The sequence below is a fragment of the Trachurus trachurus genome (genome assembly GCF_905171665.1).
Source record: "Trachurus trachurus genome assembly, chromosome: 5".
NCBI lineage: Eukaryota > Metazoa > Chordata > Actinopteri > Carangiformes > Carangidae > Trachurus > Trachurus trachurus.
Window position 1 is genome coordinate 29,718,695 of NC_139896.1, and position 18,552 is coordinate 29,737,246.

Sequence of the window (18,552 nt, forward strand, 5' to 3'; positions counted from 1 at the left end):
TATTTGGCCAAAAGGGCACCTGCTTTGTTTGAGGTAGGCCTGGACTCAGGAGGTGGTGACACCAGACAGCTGAACAATGCGGCACAAACAGGACATAGTTTATCTTCTGAAATTCAACTTTTCATTCCTTTTGCTAAAATCGAAAATCTATGAAAGCTGTTGGCATTTATTAATGGTGGCATGAGAGGCCTAGACTGCTTTGTGTCTGATGGAGGTAGAAAGCAGTTATACCACAAGGAGACCAACAGAGGTCCTTCTTGTTAAGACAATATACTTCAGTCTCCAGCTGCCCCCAAGTGACAGCAAACAGTCAGGGACATTAAATAGCCTACAGCTGACTGGAGCCTCAGATTAAATATAATGAGTTAGAGCAATTAACACATCGCTGGGAAAGTTCATTTTTAACAAACAGTTTGAAGTGTTTAAATGTGATCTTTTCCATTTTGTGTAGGTCTTTTAACGTGAGCTTTACAGATCAGTCCATAAAGTCCACCTCTTGTCCATGTTGAAGTTTCTCACCTGGTCTAATCTAATGGGCAAAGGTCCCAGAGGCCAAGGTGTCGGCGGCGTTGTAAACATACTGCAATCACAAAAGGGACAAAATGATCACAAAGAGAGGGAGATATACAATCACAGAGAGAGATGTCTCACTTTCAGTCAGGAAGTTTTGCTCCTTTAGTTTCTTATGTGAAAATATCAAAATTTAAGAATGAACCTGAGGTCAGCGAAGTCAGGTCATGACAGACTCATCTCAGTCATTTTTTTTATTTATTTATTTTCTTCTTCCTTGTTGTTTTTGTAAACTGTACTTATGTTTTAATGTTTTTTATCTTGTCTGTATTGCCTTTTACTGTACCATTCTTTTACCCTGTAAAGCACTTTGGGCTGCACTTTGTGCATGAAAGGTGCTATTCAAATAATGAGAAGTTTTAGATTTGACATTGACTGAACCCAGTTGGGTCTATTTAGATTATATTTAATTACATTATTTACATCATATTAGTTTTATTTTATTCATATTTATCTTATTTATTCTATTTATACGGCCAGTTTATGAGCAACCAGGAGACATTTCACCTACATGTTACTCTGTATGTGACAAATAAAATTATCTTGTTATCTTGTGTTTCTGGAAATGCAAGTACAACGAGACCATTCTGTAATTATTACACTTTGTGCCTCCTAAGCTACGGATCTGAACCTTATATAGACTTATCCTGCCTTTGTACACACACACACACACACACACACACACACACACACACACACACACACACACACACACACACACACACACACACACACACACACACACACACACACACTTGACTGTAACATCCGAGTAGGATCAAGTCACGTGACTGTTGCAGGAAGCGGGGTTTAAAGGTGGAGTGTGCGCGCTTCATGGCTCCACGGAGCAGGTTCGTATCCTGTTAACTTTCTACGTTTCTGTCTCCGTGTCCTCCGGCCGTAGTTCAGTCCTGTCCACTCGTGTCGGCGACATTACGAGAGCAGGTTTAACTTAACGATCATAGAGAACTGTGTGTGATGTGTGTGCAGTGTGGTGTGTGTGCAGTGTAACAGCTAGCAGGTGAATCGCCGTGTGTTAGTCACTCGTGAAGCTGCTCCATCTCACTCCTGCATGTGGATCATCTGGTCCCGTCGCGTGTCAACAGCCTGCTGCTCCTGTCACTGTGTCAGGATCATAGACTGTGGTCAGGATCAGTGGAGGCTGATTTTGTGTTGTTTCGTTTCTGGTCGACCACAGGAAGTAGCTAGAAGACACATTTTGTTAGGGGTGCAGGATTTAGCGCAACACGTGTGAAGCCGTAGAGACAAACCAGGTCCATTCACACCGGCCGGGTGGGTCCAAAACACACAGTGTCTGACCCAGACCGACAAGTGTGTGTGTGTTTCATGAGAGACACTCAGGTCAGTTCAGACGTTGGTGAATAAAACCTGGATGTTTGATCTGATGTGTGTTGTGAGCAAAGTTTCTGTGTGCTCCTCTACAGTGGTGAACTCCTGCACACACTCAGATGGCAGTTTATCACACGTTGATAAGCAAATCCAGTTTAAACAGCAGCAAAGCAGCAGTTTTGACATGAATCCTAGCTACCACCCTGAATGGGACGGACCCAGTGATGAGAACAGCTCTCTTTATAATAATATAGCTAATATAATAGCCTACTATATTCACATTCAACAGCATCATGATCTGTGCATAATAAACAAAAAACATAATATTGTTACTTATATGGGCAGAATTCAATAGAAAATAGAATTGATGCTATGATGCATGTCCCTTTTGTATTATTAGGATATGATAAGTTGGCCAGGGAGCAACACAGCACTGATGGTGCTAATAACACACAACAATGCTGTGACACATTTTACAGTTATACATTTTAATATCACACTTGACCATATGATTTCGATTACATTGTGATAAATTGAGCTTCACTAGTTTAAACTCATTCTGATCATCAGGGAAGATTCATTACAGGACTGATATAATGTGTAATGTATAATAGACTGCATGTAATGTATAATAGACTGCATTAGTTTTAACTAGTGGGTGTTTCTTTTCTTTTTTTCTCAAATATGTTTATTGAGCTTTTTTATATATTAACATAACAATAACGATTCAACAACAACGCTCAGTACAACATTGGTCTAGACAGCCTGTACATACATCTCACATGCACCTGACCAGTACAATGAAAAGGCCTTCCCTGTGGAAAAAAAAGGACTAGACAGATAAAATAGTTAAATTAATTAATTAAAATCAAATCAAATCAAAATTAAATTAAATAAAACACCCCAGATCACAATTCTGGAAGTTTCAAATGACCAGGTTGTATTATGAGCAAGATGCAGGAAAAGAGCCAAAGGCTAAGGACAACACTCAAAAGCACTGAAGCCACTGTAGAGTTGGAAAAGTGAAGATATAGAGTCCAAATGTTCATAAACTGTCCTTCTGAAGAGTGAAGCAGACAGGTCAGGTACTCAAGGGGAAAACATTCCATAAATTATCTTATGCCAGTGTGATTTAGTGAGGTTTGTCACTTATCCAAGACAAAAAGATGTTCTTTCTTGCTGCGTATGTGAGGATGCAGTCTGGTAGAGTTAGCATCCACAATAGTATCTGGGGTAACCCAGGATTAAGAAAGTAATAAAATAACTAGGCTATAGACTGCCTGTTGCCTGTGCATGTGCACATCCCCTTGTTAGTGTTGTAAGAAAAATATCCCCATGTTAGGCAACAAGAAAACTGTTTCCACTTCTCCCCTGTTAATATTTACATAGTCTTACTGTATGTGAATCTTCCACCACTGAACTATACATGAAGCCAGTGACTTGATGATTAGTTAAGTTAGTTAATTAAAAGTTAGTATCTATTTCACCTTTGGAGATTTGCATGGATGTCAGTGTGTTTGACTGTCACTCACATTCGTAGTGAAGTTACTGTTCAACTGCCACACTGTATGCTCCCAAAGTACACAAAAAATGATTAGAGGACTACATAAAAATGAGACAATGACAACGTTTCGAGCATTAAGCTCTTCGTCAGGTCAATTAGGGCCCTAATGCTCCAATCCTTATCAGAAAATGTATAAGGATTGGCTGCTTTCCTTTTACAGTTTATTCAATGATAGTAAAGTGACTTGATGATTAGTAGTGATGCAGTGAAGATGAAAAGCCTCATCTGTTTTTTTATGACAGCCAGTGGAGAGTGGTAACATCCTTGCCGTAATGTCTGAGGACGACGTGCAAATGTTTTTTCCTGTATAGACCACTGGGCTGTGACAAACAGGACACAGACATGTCTCTGTAGCGTCGTCTCCAGTCATGAAGGAAGGTGAACATGTGGACAGTTTGTCCTGCTGTGCTGTCTTCTCTGATGAGTCCTCCTTAGAAAGAGTACCAGGAAGTTGTGTGGTCTGTTCTGTGTGGTGAGAGATCATTAAACAGAGGATGCCTTTGCTAACTGCTTATGGCAAATTTAATGGATCCATGATATGAGTCGATTTTGGAGCATGAACATGAGGAGGGCAGATTCTCTATGGTAAAGCAGAAGCCCCTCGTGACAGGGGGGGAATCATGTGTCGAAATAAACCGGGAAATTTCTTTGGTGCAGTTGCAGAGGAATAATGTCAAATCCTGAATGAAGATAGTGTCTCTTCAGATAATACACCACTTTATTGATTCTTCTGGGGGGAAATCAGCAGGGTAAGTAAAAGCTTTAGGAGTTAACAGAGGAAAAAGATTAGAAGAGTTCCAAAAGTTAATCAGTTTCAAAAGCGTAATTAAGTAAAATATAACGGGTATAGTGTCACTTCCCACTAGTGTGAGCTTTTAATCTTTGGTGGCTAAGTATAAAAAGTGAAAAGTCTTATTTCCCATTATTAAAATAGTAATAGCAGAGGTCAGCAGTCAGCTTTCAGGAGGTGGCCTTTGCTGTTTGCGATGTCACTGTGTAAACATGAATGTGGAACACAGCGAGCCCAGATGTTACACTCAGCCATAAAAGTATCTCGATGCTGTGTCCTGTTCACTTGGTAATATTGTGAATCAAATTAAAGTACAACTGCAGGTTTAATTCATCAGAATCAGTGTAGACTTATAACAAAGGTCAGTGAGAACGGTGAAGATGTCACCTCTACTACTACTACTATCAAGACATTGACTATCTGATATGTCCCTCTGCATTATATTGGGACTTTATATTCTACTCTGTGGTGAGCGGAAGATGTAGAAGTGGGGACATTAAGGAGATTTTGACTTCCCATTAGAATGCACGTGACAGATGTTAATACAATTTTATAAAAAAGCCAAATTTCCACCAAAAAATGCATGAAGTTAAACAAGATTTAAGAAGAAATACTCAAGTTAAAAGTCTGAAAGTCCTTCTAATTTCTCCTCTAGCTTTTCTAAATAAATGATCTTGGGTGCTTGCAAAATCATCAATGAATTGGTCAGACTTTCCCGGTAGCTTCTGTCAACAGAATTCTTGAAGCTCAACGCCCTTGAGCAAAGTGCAAAGTCTACCGAGCTGCTGCTCCAGTATCCAGCAGTCACTACGCTCATGAGCGTATCACTGCAGCACAGCGCTCAGTGATTCTGAGGAGGAGCGGCCGACAGAGACTCTGCTAAGTAATTCATCGCCTATCTATTTATTATGGGTGTCAGTGTGTTTAACTGTTGCTCGCATTTGTAGTGAAGTTACTGTTCAACTGTCTTGATGGTTAGATATTTAAGTTTGCCTTTTAAGTTTAGTTGTATTAACTTGTGTGGTTGTTGTATGACAAATGAGGACTTATACTTTTGACATTGTTGAGTGAGACTGCTGTCATTTAGGCGAGCTTTTCTCAGAGGGCAAAGTAAAGATATGTTTTCATTATGTATGTAGCTTTTGAAACGGAGAAACTGTCATGTTTAGTAGCTTTTGACAAACTGAAAAGATTAGTTTATTATTCGATTTGTCAAATCGATAGACTGTTTATTATAGTGATGATGGAGTTATTGTGTCATTTTTAAGAACGTTTGCCAGAAAATGTATAAGGATTGGCTGCTTTTCTTCATTCAGTGATAGTAAAGTGAACACCTTTGGGACAGAACATCACGTCTGAACTTAATACATTTCATTTCTGACATTTTATAGGTTGAGCAAGCAGCTGTGGTAGGCCTATTGATTATCAGCTGGATGGTTGATAATGAAAATAATCCCATATAGAGCTGCAACAATTCATTGATTAATCGAACAATAATCATTATGATTGATGATTATCAATCATAAATTATTAAATTAATCATCAACTATTTTGATAATCTAATAATCGGTTTGAGTAGTTTTTTTTTTTAAAGAAAAAAAGTCCAAATTCTCAGATTTCAGCTTCTTAAATGTGAATATTTCTGGTTTCTTTGTTTCTTTATGACAATAAACTGAATATCTCTTTGGTTTGTGGACAAAAAAAAACAAACGTTTGAGGATGTCGTCTTGTGGTTTGGGAAACAATGATTGACATTTTTCAACATTTTTTTGACCAAACAACTAATCAATTAAATAATCAACAGATTAATCGATAATGAAAACAATAGTTAGTTGCAGCCCTAATCCTGTATTTAGATTTGATTTGATTCCCTGGTTGCTCGCTGATCCTTGTTATTCCGTATTTATATAAAAAAAAATTCTGCTTGCTTTTGTCCTTCAGGAGTTTGGACGGTTAAAACCAGAGGATGACTGCAACGGTGTTCCTCCTCCTGGTCGCTCTGTGTGCCCAGGGAGGATATGGAAAGGAGAAGGAGGAGGCGCAGAGACCCGGCCATGTTTCCGTAGTGATAGTGGGGGGCACCGGTGACCTGGCGAAGAAGTACTTGTGGCACGGCTTCTTCCAGCTGTACGTCAACCAGCTCAGCAGCGGAAACACTTTCTCCTTCTACGGCGGAGGACTGTCGCCCCCCGACACGGCCACGCCCGTCCTCTTTGAGATCCTCAAGGCGGTGTCGTGCTCCAAGGACGTTCCTCAGGAGCGCTGCGCTCTTCTGAAGGACCAGTTCCTCCGACTCTCACAGTACCGGCAGCTGAAATCCCCGGAGGACTACCAGGAGCTGGCCAAGCACATTGGGAATAAAGTACAGCAAGAGGGGATGACAGAGGCAGGGAGACTGTTCTACCTGTCGGTGCCAGCTTTCGCATACGCGGACGTCGCTGATAAGATCAACAGCAGCTGCAGGCCGGCCGCCAGGGGGGCGTGGCTGAGGGTGGTGCTGGAGAAACCTTTCGGCCACGACTTCAGGAGCGCTCAGGTGCTGTCGTCTCAGCTCGAGGGCTTCTTGAAGGATGAAGAGATGTACAGAATTGACCATTACTTGGGAAAGCAGGTGAGGACATAATATCCTCCACAGTGAGGGTGTGTGTGTGTGTGTGTGTGTCTTTCTCCTGTGAATCTGTGATTGAGATGTCTGATTCCATGTGTCTCTGCTTTTGTGAGAAGGTGGTTGCCAAGATCCTTCCATTCAGAGCAGAGAACAAGAAGTTTCTGGATCCCATCTGGAACAAGCACCACATGGAGAGGGTGGAGATTGTGTTGAAAGAGACCCTGGATGTTAAAGGTAGGAAATGGAACCTGTCCACTTTCAAGTGTCTGAAAACAACTAGATATTTTATATGTTGCTTATTATGTACAGTCATGTGTCCTCTGTTCTGGTGTCCAAATAATTCAATTTTAGACTAATCTGTCCAAAGAACATAATTCCAGAAGTCTTTGTCTACGTTCTGTCTGGCAAAACTTCAGTCTGGCCTTCATGTTTCTCTTAGAGAACAAAGTTTTCCTCCTTGCACTCCCATGCAAGTTACACTATTGTTCAGTCTCTTTATGATCATAAAGACATGCACTTTCACATCAACAGTAGCAACAGCCTGCTCCTTTTAGCATCTTGCGTTCTGCTCTTGGGGTGAACTTGCGCAGACGGCCAGACCTGGGCATGTTGGCAGTTGTTTTGAATGTCCTCCATTTGTAGACTATTTTCTGGACAGTGGAATTGCAGACTCACATAGTTTTGAGACCTTTTTGAAAACCTTACCAGACTCATAAGCTGCTACAATCTTCTCTCTGAAGGCTTCAGGCAGCTCTTTCCATCTCCCCATGGGGTTCACTCTCAGTTTTGAGGTTTTTTTTTTTTTCATTTTAAATTGTTTAGCTATATAACTTGAATCTCCCAGTATTGTTAAAAGTGATATTAAATATCCCGGATCATATGTCTAAATTATTAAACAACACAGGCTTTCATAGGGTGTCCTTATTTTTTTCATATGACTGTAGAATTATGGACATTATCCCAAATGTTTCCATCATGGCCATGGTCCCTTTCATTTGATTGCCTATGAACATTTACTAACTTAAAAAAAAAACTTTCTTCAAGTTTTAATCTCATGGTCTGTTTATACAGGAATGGGCTGATGCAGATAATTCAATTCTACTGAAGAACCTCCCAAACATCTGAATCATGACTTACCGTATCAGAGAAAAACGCCGTAATCTTATCCGTATCCACTGCAGCTGATTGATTTTTAGTTTGTTTTAGAGATGAGGATGATGAGCTCACAGCCCCGTCATGATTATAATTTACATGGTCCAGCTCCATTCAGTGTTTTCACCAGGTTTAATCACCTGGTCAGCAACTGACACTGAAGGATCTTCAATGAACTGGGAGAAGCTAACCACACTGACAGCAGTGGTTGTGAAGACACATGCTGCTGTGTGTTTATTAAAGGTGGTCAACATGTCTTCAGCACTCTTGGGTGTGCTATAAGATGTGAAAAAGTCAAGTTTGAATTCCAAAGAAAGCTCATTTTCCCCTTGTTTTCATCCTCAAGGTCGTATCGCCTTCTACGATCAGTATGGGGTGATCAGAGATGTGCTACAGAACCACCTGACTGAGGTCATGACGCTGCTGACCATGAAGATTCCCATGAATATGAGCAGCAACGAGGAAGTCACGGAAAACAAGCTGCGCATCATCAGCTCTCTGCTGCCCTTAGGGAAGAGTCAAGCTGTGATTGGCCAGTACCAAGCATACATGTCAGAGGTTCAGCAAGAGCTGAATAAAACCAAAGGTCACCTCACCTTCACACCGACATTTGCAGGTGAGAATATGATGGCTCTTCATTTGAACTGTTCTGGTTTAATGCATCCTTCTTTGTAGAAGGATTCCTCCAAAAAAAGTTCGGAAACCTTTTTTCAGTCAATCGTTTCTCCCCTTTAGTAATACCAATTGGTGTTGTATTTTACTTCGTTGGAATGCCTGATTAGTCACCTTTACCACCAGGTACAATTTGTAAGGATCATGCATTCGTGGAATGAGCAACACAGCTAAACGTGTGGGTAGTGACCCCCAAAAAATGTGCCAAAATCCCCAAAACAGAACATCTCATCACTGAAGGCAATCTCAATGCAGTAAGATATCTGAATGAGATTCTGGAGCCAGTGGCGATCCCATATCTCCAGGATCTGGGACCTACCTCCAGAACCATGATCATCACAGAGTACCTCCACAGTTTGGGAGTGGAGAGGATAGAGTGGCCTGTTGTGAGTCCAGACCTCAACCCAATTGAACACTTTTGGGATTAGCCTGGGTGTGTTGATTGACCTTCAACAACTCCTGGTTGGTCCCTGACAGTGTCAAATGAAGAAAGTTGTACTTCATTGTAAAGGTGACTAATCAGGCTTTCCAACGAAATAAAATACAACACCAATTGGTATTGTTAAGGGGAGAAATGATTGACTGAAAAAACCTTTTCCGAACCTTTTTGAGGAGTGTATAGTTGATAAGCTAATGAGGGATTGTGTTTGTGTATTTCAGCTGTGTTGGCTCACCTTGACGAGGCTCGGTACGAAGGTGTGCCCATTGTTTTAACCTCAGGGAAGATGTTAGATGAACGGGTGGGGTACGCTCGCATACTCTTCAAGAACGACGTGTTTTGTCTTCAGAACCACAACAGCGTCCACTGCAAGCCCAAACAGATAGTTTTCTATTTCGGTCACGGCAGCCTTGAATATCCAGCCATTCTTGTCAGTAAGAACTTGTTCAAGCCGGCTTTAATGGATGGTGAATGGAAGGAGGTGACGGAGCCAGCCGATATCAGTGTTTTAGGTTTGCCTCTGTCCGACTACTATGTGCAGACTCCAACAGAGGAGAGGGAAGCTTATGCAGAGTTGATTTCTCACATCTTCGCCGGACATAAGAACAGTTTTATCAGCACTGAGAACCTGTTGGCCTCCTGGGGCATGTGGACGCCGCTGCTCAACAGCCTGTCCAACGCTTTTCCCCGCATCTACCCCGGTGGGGAAGATAACGGGGACATGCTGGACGTTCGTCTCAAAGGGAAGGACGTCAGCTTCAACAGCGAGGTGGTGATTATCAGCCCCGATCAGATGGGCGGCACGTCGGCCAGAGATTTCCAAGTGATGCAGGGTAAGTTTCGCACTCATAGCATGGTGTCGGCCTGGGCTGAGCAGCTGGTGGAGCAGCTGGCCGCTGACGTGCAGGAGGCGGCGGAAGTGGCCGTGCGCGAGAACGGCGTTTTCCACCTCGCCCTCTCCGGCGGGTCCACACCCCTGGCTCTGTTCCACAGGTTGGCCCTGCACCACTTCACCTTCCCCTGGACGGAAACCCACGTGTGGATGGTGGATGAGCGCTGCGTGCCGCTCACTGAGCTGGACTCCAACTTCTACCTGCTGCACGGCCACCTGCTGCAGTTCATAAGGATTCCCTACTTCAACATCCACCCCATGCCAGTGCAGCTCAACCAGCGTCTATGTGTGGAGGAGGATGGCGGAGCACAGCTGTATGAGAAAGAGATCAGACACTTGGTGAACGGCTCCAGCTTCCACTTTGTGCTGCTGGGAGTCGGCCAGGACAGCCACACGGCCTCTCTGTTCCCCGGCGTTAAGGTGGAGGAACTCGGGGACAGACTGGTGGCCCTCACTGAAAGCCCTGACAAACCTCACCAGCGAATGAGCCTCACGTTCACTGCCATTAATCAAGCCCAGAAAGTGGCTCTCCTAGTGATGGGTAAGAGCAAGCACGAGATGATCACCCAGCTGAGCCGAGTGAAGGACGACCCCCAGAAATGGCCTGTCACCGGTGTAAAGCCCACTAAAGGCAAACTGGTGTGGTACATCGACTATGATGCACTTTTAGGATAGAGGCTGTAATCCCAGCTCTCAATTAGACAAATATCTTCGAAGCTGGATAAAGAATGTATGAGCACCAGTAGTTTTACATATTTCTGCTTATTGATTAAATGGATTGTTCACCATTTTGGCAAATTGGCCCATTGCCATAATCCCTATAGTCATAGCAGTAGGTTTGTTACCTTTATTTGTCGGTGCAAGCTGATTTTAGAACGAAAGTCCACCAGAGCATTTTGGAGTTGTTGGATTGTGTATTTGATGAATTTGATGTGTGAAACCAAGCAATCCCATTAGCCTCCGTAGCGTAGCTCTGTGCAGCTCATGGCTCTGCTCCGCCGTTCTAAAAATAGCTTGCACCGACAAATAAAAGTAACGAACCTACTGCTTTGACTATAGTGATTATGGCAATGGGCCAATGTGTCAAAATGTTGAACTATCCCTTTAAATACTGATCATTCATGCTGCATTCTTTTGAAGTATTTCAGCAGGTTTCTGAGTGATGTCCTACACTCCAACCTGCCATCTGTTAAAGTAGGTACAGTGGCATACAAACATTTGGGCACCACTGGTCCAAATTTCTGTTGTGAACAGTTCAGCAAGTGGAAGATGAAATGATCTCCAAAAAGCATAAAGTTAAACATGAAACACTCTTTTGCAATATTTTAAGCAATATCAGTGAATTATTTTTGTTTTCTACAGTTTTAGAGTGAAAAAGGGAAATAAAGCAGCAACCTGCAGGAGACTTGAGCTCTCAGATAACTTTGACCATGGTATTACACATTGTGATAGTTTCCAGCTCCTAACTATGGACCTAAAGCTTTGCTGCATGCCATTTTCCTTTTCTGTCATTTTGAAAATGTAAAACAAGAGAAAAAAAAGTTTAAAATGTAAAGGGAATGTGTTATCTGTAACTTTATGCCTTTTGGAGATTATTTCATCTTCCACTTGCTTAACTGTTAATATTAACAGAGATTTGACCAGGGGTGCCCAAACCTTTGCATGCCACTGTACAAAGATGATCTTTAATCAGAATGAGAGCTCCATTATATCTATCATTCTGTGGTATGGCAGCTGAAAGGAGGAAACTGTTTTTACACAACAGTCTGTTCTTGGTTTTCTTATGGAGGCTCCGTGCTGAGGGCATCATGCAGTTTGTGGTTTCTCACATTTAAAGAGAAGATGATTTCCTGCACATGATTTCTCCTGCAAGAGAGCGTTGCAATTACGAAAACTTGCAGTCAGGAATGGTTTGAAGTCTAATTAACACGGTTTGAAAACAATAGGTATGGTCCTTTTTACTGAAAGGTGTGTGTGTGAGAGTGTTAAATGAAGTTGGTGGTTTATCTAAGGCTAATTCAGTGTGAGATGAGTGAAAATCTAGACCAATATATGAAGTACAGACAGCAGTTTACAGTTTACAGGGTGCAGAGTATAACTGTAGCACTCTACGGACATCTGATGTTGTAAAATATGTGGTGCCAAAAGACAAATTTCATATGTGCACTTAATATAATCAAGGATGATTGTATGTTTGAATTCAATCAGATCTCAGGTGATTTTTCTTTTCTTTTCTTTTTTTACTGTGTAATCTACACTTCTTGATTGTACGTTTCATATTGACAGTGAACCCCTTAAAAGAAACAAATGAAAATGACACTGGTTCCATAAATAATTTATTTTGTTTAAGAAATAATGGAATTGAAATATTTAGTATAATTTCTTATACATGGTGCTTGACCAATGAAAACACATTCCCAACCCCAACACACATTCACATTCCACTTAGGGAAGTCAGGTCTTTTTTTTTTTTGATTTATTTCAATTTGGTGTCACAGCAGTCATTTTGTTGTCCATGTGTTTGATCCATACAAGAAGACTGCAGGCATCTGTTATGTACAATATATACCCCTTTTCTATGCATTGTACGCAGGGCACACTCTACACATCACACAGGCACCACATGACCTCCTCATGTGCTGCCACAGGTTTAGGGGATCATTTTCAATATGTTTGCATCTATAAGTGATTTGAATTTTCTTTCCACAACTTTATAACTTCAACTTATTAGATGTGAAAGTTGCAGTGATTTGTGGTGAATTCATACAAAATTAACTCTGGTTTTATGGACATAGGGATCAGTTGCATTATATGGGTATTTGTGAGAATAGAAAATATCAGGTAAAACATAATCACATGATTTTGCAGTTTATTCATGAGCAATAATTTGTCGTCACCAAAGCCAGCTAGTGACCTTTTTATAAGACCACTCAGATGATGAGGTTCACTTGTGTTTTGGTACAGAATCTGCATTTTTTATTTTTTTATTTCACAATTCAACCTGAAGTGCAGTGCTCAGTGTAACGCTTTACTTTTCCAATGAGCCAAATATCACCATCAGTACTGTATACAATTTTCACATGTGTATTTTCATGTGTATAAATATACACAGAACCTACTGTGTAAACACATATTTATTATCTTCCTATTACCAGCTGTTACATGATGCCAATTAACAAAATAAAGGTGAACTGTTGTGATAATCAAGACAAACATCTGCTTTTGTGATTCTTCTCTGAAGTGACGGAGCTTTAAACCTTAGAGGGATTAGGTCACTTTCCCTTTTTTTTTTTTTGTTGTTCCCATGGTGTTCAGTTCCCAGCTGCTGGTGGCATGGAAACCACATGAAATCTTAATATGTGTAGTGTCAGATATCAGCGTGGGACAGCTGGGCTGTTTTATCGCTCATTGTTCCTGCTCTGCTCCGTCACAGGCCGCCTCTCAGTCAGCCACATTCCTCCCCTCACTATGAAAAAACCTTGAACAGACACAAGCAGGTGTTATTTCCTTTGAACCGCGTATGAGCGGTCCCGTACAGTAGCTATTCATACGTTCAGAGGAATTGTGTTTCACCTGTGCTGAAAATAGAGGCGACGGTCAGAATAAGAGACATGTAGTACAGCTCTGGAGTGGTTTCAGCCTGTGAATGCACACACGTATACTAAATCATCTTGATGGACTTATCCTATTGAACCAAATGAGCTCTAATACTCCTGTCATTTTCTTACACATGCTGCTGCTGTTAGAGTCAGGATGACAGTGCACAGTCCTTGTCCACATGACAGTAGCCCAAACACGTGATAGGAAGCCCACAGGCTCTGGGGGACTGGGTCTAACAATGTGAATATCACTGAAAAGCCTAGAGAGAGAGTTGAACAAGTTATAGTCACAATATTATCATTAAACACTGTGTGCACAATTATTAGTCAAGTGAGTATTTTGACCATATCATCATTTTTGTACATATTTTCCATAGTTTGTTGGATTTAAGCATAATGGGGGTGTGGCCTAAAGTGATCAACACCCTATTTTAAAGGGATAGTTCAACATTTTGGCAAATTGGCCCATTGCTATAATCCCTATAGTTTTAGGAGTAGGTTCATTACTTTTAATTGTCAGTGCAACCTATTTATAGAACAGCGGAGCAGAGCCGCGAGCAGCCCAGAGCTACACTACGGAGGCTAATGGGATTTCTTGGTTTCCCTCATCAAAATCATCAAATACACAATCCAACAACTCCAAAACGCTCTGGTGGACAAGTTGTGACCTGCACATTCACCACGCTATGAGATAATAACGGAACGTTACGAGACGGAGTTGTTTTTCGAGGCAAATGCAGAGACTGCTTGCTGAAAAACTGCCTCCAATGGGAACGTGCATCAGCAGTTTTTGCATGAATTTGTGTAAAAAGTATAAAATGACTTTCAGAGCAAACGTTTTGTTGCAAATAGTCAACAGGAATGTGAGGAGGACAGCATCAACAGCTGCAACATTTTACAATTTTTGACTTTTCAGAGTCAGTTGAATCTCTTTTTTGGCCCATTTTGTCTGAAGTAAAGATATTGCCTAACAATTATTCACACCTTAAAATGGGTTGTTGATCACTTTTGGCCACATCCCTCCTCATTACACAAATCCACATTACCCCATTATGCTTAAAACCAAAAAACATTCAAGTTAACATAGCTTGGAGGAAAATATGTATAAAAGTGATGATAAAGTCAAAACACTCCTAATTCCATTCCTAACAACTGTGCATGCAGTGTAATTCTCATTTCTATCTATTCATCTTTTGCTGTTTTTTTTAACCTGTGGAAGGAGGATTTTTGTCAAATCCAGTCCATGCATGTGTTGTGAGAGCTGTGTGGTTTACCTGAAGCGATGAAGGACAAGGCAATGGAGGCTGACAGGTTGTTCAGCAGAGGCTGTCGGCAGTATCTTGATGATTTAGGCCTTGGAACAAAACAGATGTGTGTATTAATACTACATGGCCCATGATCTGTATGGCTCCATGCCATTGCCTCTGTCCTAATTACCTTTCCATGACAAAGAACTGAGGAACCAGAACAATAGCCATGAAGACTGCATTCACTATCTGACTGCAAAAAAAAATTAAGCAAAATACATTAATTTAAATCATATAAAGATGTTTTTTACATTATTTATAGCAGAAATATGAATAGTTGTAATATCTCGCTTACAATTTCAGCCTCTTATCCCTTGGTATCCATCTGCTGCTATGATATGCCATGAAGATTAGCATGTAGAGAAACATAGATGTTAGTCATCCGGCTCACAGGCGTGTGCCGTAACACTACTCCTGGAGCAGGGAGGACGTGTTCAGATGAAGAGGTGACCGCAGCTCCACATGCGAGTGGGAGGAAGGATTGTGTTTCACGCAGCACAAGCACAGAAAGACATTTGCCCCATATTGTTTCCCCCGAAGGCTTAACTTCAGCACACAGACCTCAGCTGCAGGGCGAGGGTGAGGGTGTAGGTAAAGGTGCAATAGTTTAATGTGTTTTTAGAATAACATCCTGTCGAGAGCCTTACCCTTAACAGGAACAGAAGAGTTTCCTCATATTGTAAAAAAAAAATTAAAAAAAAAGGTCCAGCCTACAGTGCTCCTCCGTGTGTGTGTGCGTATGTGTGTGTGTGTTTGTGCAGAAGAGCAGCAGCATATCACCCCTGCCCCATATTGACACATAATGAAGCATCCCACCTCGAGGGCTTAAAGTCTGCTCCCTCCTGCTCCTCATGCCTGTTGAGTCTTCCAGAGAGACAGAGAGACGTCCAGGATGCCTGTGGACTACAGTGGGACGTGGGACATGGTCAGCAATGTCAATTTTGAGGGATACATGGTTTCACTTGGTAAGTGCCAGTGCTTATTAACTCTTATTTATAGGAACATGCTGGCGCTCAACTGGAGCGTCGAGTTAAAAGTTATGACACAGGGGAAATCTGTGTGTACAGTCAACTGAGAAGTTTAGATGGTGGGAATATGACAGCATCATTTATGTAGAACATCTATTTAGACGTATAAGCAGCACCATCATCCATCATCTGCATACTTGTTTGATGTCTTGTGAAAGTAAATGTTCATGTAGCCTGATGTCCTGCTGATATGAGAGCGGGGTGGGTTTTTCTAACAGAGGCTTACGTATCATTTCCACACACAGGCATTGATTTTGCAACACGCAAGGTTGCCTCCATGTTGAAGCCTCAGAAAGTGATTAAGCAAGATGGAGACTGTTTCACAATCAAGACGTTCACCACCTTCAGAAATTACGACGTTTCATTCAAAATTGGAGAAGAGTTCAAAGAGATGACGAAAGGATTGGACAACCGCTCGTGTCAGGTAGCTACACTTCTTAATCACAACGTTGAAACGTGTGTCAAATGTTGCTGTGATCACAATGGCACAACATAAGAAAATAAAGCCATGCAAAAAAAAAAAAAATCACATATTATTGAAGGGTTATGGTCTATTTCTGATTTCATCCTACATTAGACTGTGGTGAACTGGGACAAGGACAAGCTGGTGTGTGTTCAGAAAGGGGAGAAGAAGAACAGAGGATGGGTTCACTGGATTCAGGGAGATGAGCTTCACTTGGTATGACTCTGCAGTTCTTCTCCTGGAGACTCTTCCAGTTAGTGTCTGATATCTTATGATGCTTATTACCATGTTTTTGTACATTCACATTTTTCCATCCAAAAGGTAAAGTACATACGACCCGATCACTCAATTCATTGTCACTATTACAATGTGACAGTTATATACTGTGGTACACCCCCCCCCCCCCCCCCCCCCCCCCCTTTTTTCCATACTGTAAAACTTATTTTATCTTATGATACATAGATTTATTTATTTATTTATTATTGGAAATATATCTTTAGTATTTTGTTTTTTATTCTATGCATACGTTTGCACTGAAGGAGCTGCTCTTAATCTCATGTGTATAGTGACAATAAAGGCATTCTATTCTATTCTTTCCAGGAAATTACCTGTGAGGACCAAGTCTGCAAGCAAATCTATAAAAGGGCCATGTGATGGATTGTATATGAATCTAGTGTATCACCATTAAATGACTTCAGCCACACAATGCTGTTATAGTAAATATAGCTATAATATGGCTTTCTGTGGTAAGGAAAAAAAGTCTTTATACCAATCCAACAGTGTATTATTGTTCTTTTATATAATTTCAGTTCATTAATAGGCTACTAATACATAAACAAACAGCAGGATCCCCAGTGCCAAAAGATGTGTTATGTTAAAAACTTTGAAAAATAATTTATGCTGTATGGAAATGAATGACCTGTATCAGTATATAAGCATCAGTATGTGACACGTGTAATTAATATGTGATATCTGAATCATCTTGGAAACAACACGTTTTTGTTCATACCAATAAAGCCATTTGAATTTAATTAAACTGTAGTTTGTCAGCCTTTGTAGACTTCTTTATGTTTGAATCATATGAGATTCTGAATGTAAACATGCAGAGTAGAGGAGGAAATGAGCGGTCCAAGACAAACATCCAAGGAGTGATTTCATTCTACATATACTGGGACATCATTAGACGGCAGCTGTCATCCAGCTGTAAACTCACCACAGATCCCAAGACACAGGGAGAGAAGAACAGAGCTCCCTGAGAGGAAGTGGAGAAACTGAGGGCTTCATACCAAGACCCTCTGAGGTTTGAAGCTGAGGTCACTGGCACCAGACAGTGGGGCTGTGAACAAGAAACATCTGAGCAGGAGCGGGTCCTGAAGAGACCGAGCTGAGAACTCAGCTCGACACTCAGATCTCATGAAATCCTGAGCTGAGCGAGAGTCTGAAACACCAGCCTCCAAGAGAGGGCCAGAGGCCAGGAGAGCCAGCAGGGGGAGTCTGAGGAGGAGTCAACATCAGCCAAAGGACCGTCCTTTCCAGCCTCCAGACTCTCAAGTCTTTATTTTTTTCTATATCAATAATAAACTTAAAAGCAATTACAGTCTTGAAGATGTTCCGGTGTATATTGATGTTGTAGGCCTATTTTAAAGTTTTAACCTTTTTTTTTTTGTCAAATGTGGGGCCTATTATAGCTGTTCTTTACTTCAGTGTGTATGATTTCCTGTGAGGTCTCAGCATCTTCGTTCATGTGATAGAAAGAACAAACACACATACGGTAGGACTCCAAACAGAGTCAAAAATGTAATCATCATTCCCTGAATTTATTTAATTCACCATGGTACAGTCACATGACCACTTCAATTATGGGTGCCTGGGTGGGAAAAAATATACTTTAAAAAAAAATGCCGCATGAAACCTTGGGTCAGCAGGGTTACAGGTAACAATACCCACTGAAAGAAGAAGAAATATGAAGGGGTATCAAATGGGAATATTTGATAAAGGCACAATTATTATTATTATTATTTTTACCGGTATATTGTATTAAAGTAAATGTACAAAGTTACTTTACTCAGATAGAGCAGAGAGTGCACGTCACTTGATGTTAACGATTGGCTGACGTTG

The 18,552-nt window shown here is 41.1% G+C and overlaps 2 protein-coding genes across 3 annotated transcripts; both read left to right on the forward strand.

Annotated features, from left to right (window-relative positions):
* Positions 1-1,331: 1,331 nt before the first annotated feature.
* Positions 1,332-13,250, forward strand: h6pd (hexose-6-phosphate dehydrogenase (glucose 1-dehydrogenase)). 2 transcript variants are annotated; one of them, XM_083972044.1, is made up of 5 exons: positions 1,332-1,421; positions 6,216-6,885; positions 6,999-7,116; positions 8,381-8,650; positions 9,367-13,250. In XM_083972044.1, the coding sequence occupies exons 2-5, from the start codon at positions 6,241-6,243 to the stop codon at positions 10,710-10,712; spliced, it is 2,379 nt and encodes a 792-aa protein (XP_083828170.1). In that variant the 5' UTR covers positions 1,332-1,421; positions 6,216-6,240; the 3' UTR covers positions 10,713-13,250. The 2 variants fall into 2 exon arrangements, with proteins under 2 accessions (XP_083828170.1, XP_083828169.1); XM_083972043.1 differs by lacking the exon at positions 1,332-1,421 and adding an exon at positions 3,695-5,157.
* A 2,435-nt stretch (positions 13,251-15,685) lies between these two features.
* Positions 15,686-17,421, forward strand: rbp7b (retinol binding protein 7b, cellular). The gene is made up of 4 exons (XM_083971327.1): positions 15,686-15,908; positions 16,217-16,395; positions 16,549-16,650; positions 17,035-17,421. The coding sequence occupies exons 1-4, from the start codon at positions 15,836-15,838 to the stop codon at positions 17,086-17,088; spliced, it is 408 nt and encodes a 135-aa protein (XP_083827453.1). The 5' UTR covers positions 15,686-15,835; the 3' UTR covers positions 17,089-17,421.
* The last annotated feature ends 1,131 nt before the right edge of the window (positions 17,422-18,552 follow it).

Coding starts and splice junctions, on each gene's coding strand:
- h6pd (XM_083972044.1), top strand. CDS start 6,241: ATGACTGCAACGGTGTTCCTCCTCCTGGTCGCTCTGTGTGCCCAGGGA. Junction 7,117..8,380: donor AGAGACCCTGGATGTTAAAG/GTAGGAAATGGA, acceptor TTCATCCTCAAG/GTCGTATCGCCTTCTACGAT. Junction 8,651..9,366: donor CTTCACACCGACATTTGCAG/GTGAGAATATGA, acceptor TGTGTATTTCAG/CTGTGTTGGCTCACCTTGAC.
- rbp7b (XM_083971327.1), top strand. CDS start 15,836: ATGCCTGTGGACTACAGTGGGACGTGGGACATGGTCAGCAATGTCAAT. Junction 16,396..16,548: donor TGGACAACCGCTCGTGTCAG/GTAGCTACACTT, acceptor ATCCTACATTAG/ACTGTGGTGAACTGGGACAA. Junction 16,651..17,034: donor AGGGAGATGAGCTTCACTTG/GTATGACTCTGC, acceptor TATTCTTTCCAG/GAAATTACCTGTGAGGACCA.